The 1,997-nt window shown below is 37.5% G+C and overlaps 1 protein-coding gene across 1 annotated transcript; it reads right to left on the bottom strand.

The window, feature by feature from the left end:
* Positions 1-334: 334 nt before the first annotated feature.
* Positions 335-1,792, bottom strand: LOC133873472 (peroxidase 2-like). Its single transcript, XM_062311173.1, has 3 exons — positions 1,483-1,792; positions 1,167-1,361; positions 335-922 (listed from the first exon to the last, which is right to left on the bottom strand). Exons 1-3 carry the CDS (start codon positions 1,690-1,692, stop codon positions 365-367), a joined length of 963 nt encoding a protein of 320 aa, XP_062167157.1. The 5' UTR covers positions 1,693-1,792; the 3' UTR covers positions 335-364.
* Between the last annotated feature and the right edge of the window lie 205 nt (positions 1,793-1,997).

Genomic DNA, 1,997 nt, shown 5'->3' with positions numbered 1-1,997 from the left:
GTCACTCCGTTAGATTAGAGATTTAAAAGTTCAATTAAAGCCTACCTAGTTCTTTCTTAATGATTTTCTTATTAGTGACTAAAAAATGGCGATATTTATGGAGACAGTAAATACAATATATATATATATATATATATATATATATATATATATATATATATATATATATATGTTATTGAGATACATATAATCACATCATGTGGTCATGTTTGATAAAGACTTTGTTTACAAATAAACAACGTACTTAAAATATAAAATACTTTTCAAAATACAAAAGTTATTTTGGTCTTTAATCGTGTTACATCGAGTGCTTTTTCAAACAAAACAATTAACAAATGTATAAAAATAGGTCATGCAATTCAACTTATTGGTTCACTTTGCTACAGCTCAAGCGGATTTCTCCTTGATACCCCGTCAATGGTTTTATATTGCCCATTTTCACCATGGATTTGGCAAAATCCTGCCAAAAAGCAATGGGATATGAGCTATACTTGTTCACTAACGGATCTGTGCAGCCTCCACTGAACAGTGCCTGATCCGAGTGGAGAAGCCCCTTCTGCTGAACCAAGTTATTGAAGTATGCTGTGTCAAAATATGCCGGTGTTGGGTCCAAGGAAGCAAGGTTTGAGTCTCCATCATTGGTTTTTTTTGGACATGTGGATTTAAGCTTTTCTGCAAATGCTTCTTCGATGTTTGTCTCATTGTAAATGCGGTCCCTAAAGGTAAGGCACCGTGCAAACCCTAGGGTGTGGCCACCGGTGAGCACGACAAGGTCTGTCTCATCGAGGCCTTGCTTTTTGAAGTTGTCAATCAATTCGGGGAGGTTCATGTTCGACAGCGGGAGGTCGGCGTTGGCTGTAGTCCTGCTGGCTGTGGTTGAGTCTCTCCTCCCTAGTTGCACCTCCCATGCTGGCCCTCCAAGCTGCAGATGCAATATTCACACGTTCACATTTATAGTCAAATTGATCATAATATTCCAACTTAATTATTATTACTTTTCAAACTATTTACTCCATGTAATATGAATATGTCTTATTTTTGCGAGAAAATGAATTTTTGCTTTTGTGATAGCTCAAAGCCTCAAAAAGAATTAAGAGTAATATAATTATTTAGTAGACTATATTAACATTAATAACCAAAAGGGTTAATGATGCAAGAGTACGAACAGCAACAACAGAGTCACGAGCAGCAACAGCCAATATATCTGCACATGAGACCACCGGACCTCCACAGGCTTTGTCGACCTCGGACTTGATATTGTCCACCACCTCAAATCCTCGGATGGAATTGTTACTGGCAACTGCAGTTTTCTCGCTGTCAATGGTGGGTGTAGAATCAAGAAGAACTGAACCATCACAACCCTGCAGCATTTATATATATCATAAAAGTATAAGGTTTTTGAAATATTATGGAAATTGAAGAGCATACAACTATAGTTAGTTCAAGATTAGACGAGAAGAAGGGAAACATAGTAGTTCGTACGTTAACAAAGCAATCGTGGAAATGGAGACGCAGTAAAGAACCGCCCATGCGTCGCTCTTTGTATATTGCCGTCCGGACAGCACTTTGGATAGTCGACAAAGCATGTGGACAAGAATTGTCGTAGAAATTGGGAGAAAGCTGTGAGAAAGCTGTGGTTGCAAGAGCCAACAAGACAAAGGCACGGACACAGAAAAGACTACCTGAAGCCATATCTAATAGCTCTAGTAATTTTTTTTTTTTTTTTTGAAGGAAATAGCTCTAGTAATTAAGCTTTGAATCTGTCGTGACTATGTATTGATCCTAGGCTTTGGGTACCTTTGGCTTGCTTGGTTTTGGTATTTATAGGAAGAAATAGAGACTTAAAGGCTAGTTATTTTCTTGGATTCGGTCAAGAGAGCTAGGAAGCTTCGTGTATCAGCTCAACTGCCCAGGTCGTCATTTAAATATACTAAAATGTGATTAGAAAAAGTATTACATGAAAACTTCTTAATTTCAACTGGAATTGTATTGAATAG

The sequence above is a fragment of the Alnus glutinosa genome, chromosome 7, assembly GCF_958979055.1.
Source record: "Alnus glutinosa chromosome 7, dhAlnGlut1.1, whole genome shotgun sequence".
NCBI classification, from domain to species: domain Eukaryota; kingdom Viridiplantae; phylum Streptophyta; class Magnoliopsida; order Fagales; family Betulaceae; genus Alnus; species Alnus glutinosa.
Note: the sequence above shows the minus strand (reverse complement) of the source record. Positions and strands in the feature narration are given on the sequence as shown.

What these genes read in the sequence shown, in the direction of transcription:
- LOC133873472 (XM_062311173.1), bottom strand. Translation starts at nt 1,692, where the DNA reads ATGGCTTCAGGTAGTCTTTTCTGTGTCCGTGCCTTTGTCTTGTTGGCT. An exon ending in TCCACGATTGCTTTGTTAAC is followed by an intron (nt 1,362 to 1,482) that starts GTACGAACTACT and finishes TAAATGCTGCAG; the next exon opens with GGTTGTGATGGTTCAGTTCT. An exon ending in CTCGTGACTCTGTTGTTGCT is followed by an intron (nt 923 to 1,166) that starts GTTCGTACTCTT and finishes TTGCATCTGCAG; the next exon opens with CTTGGAGGGCCAGCATGGGA.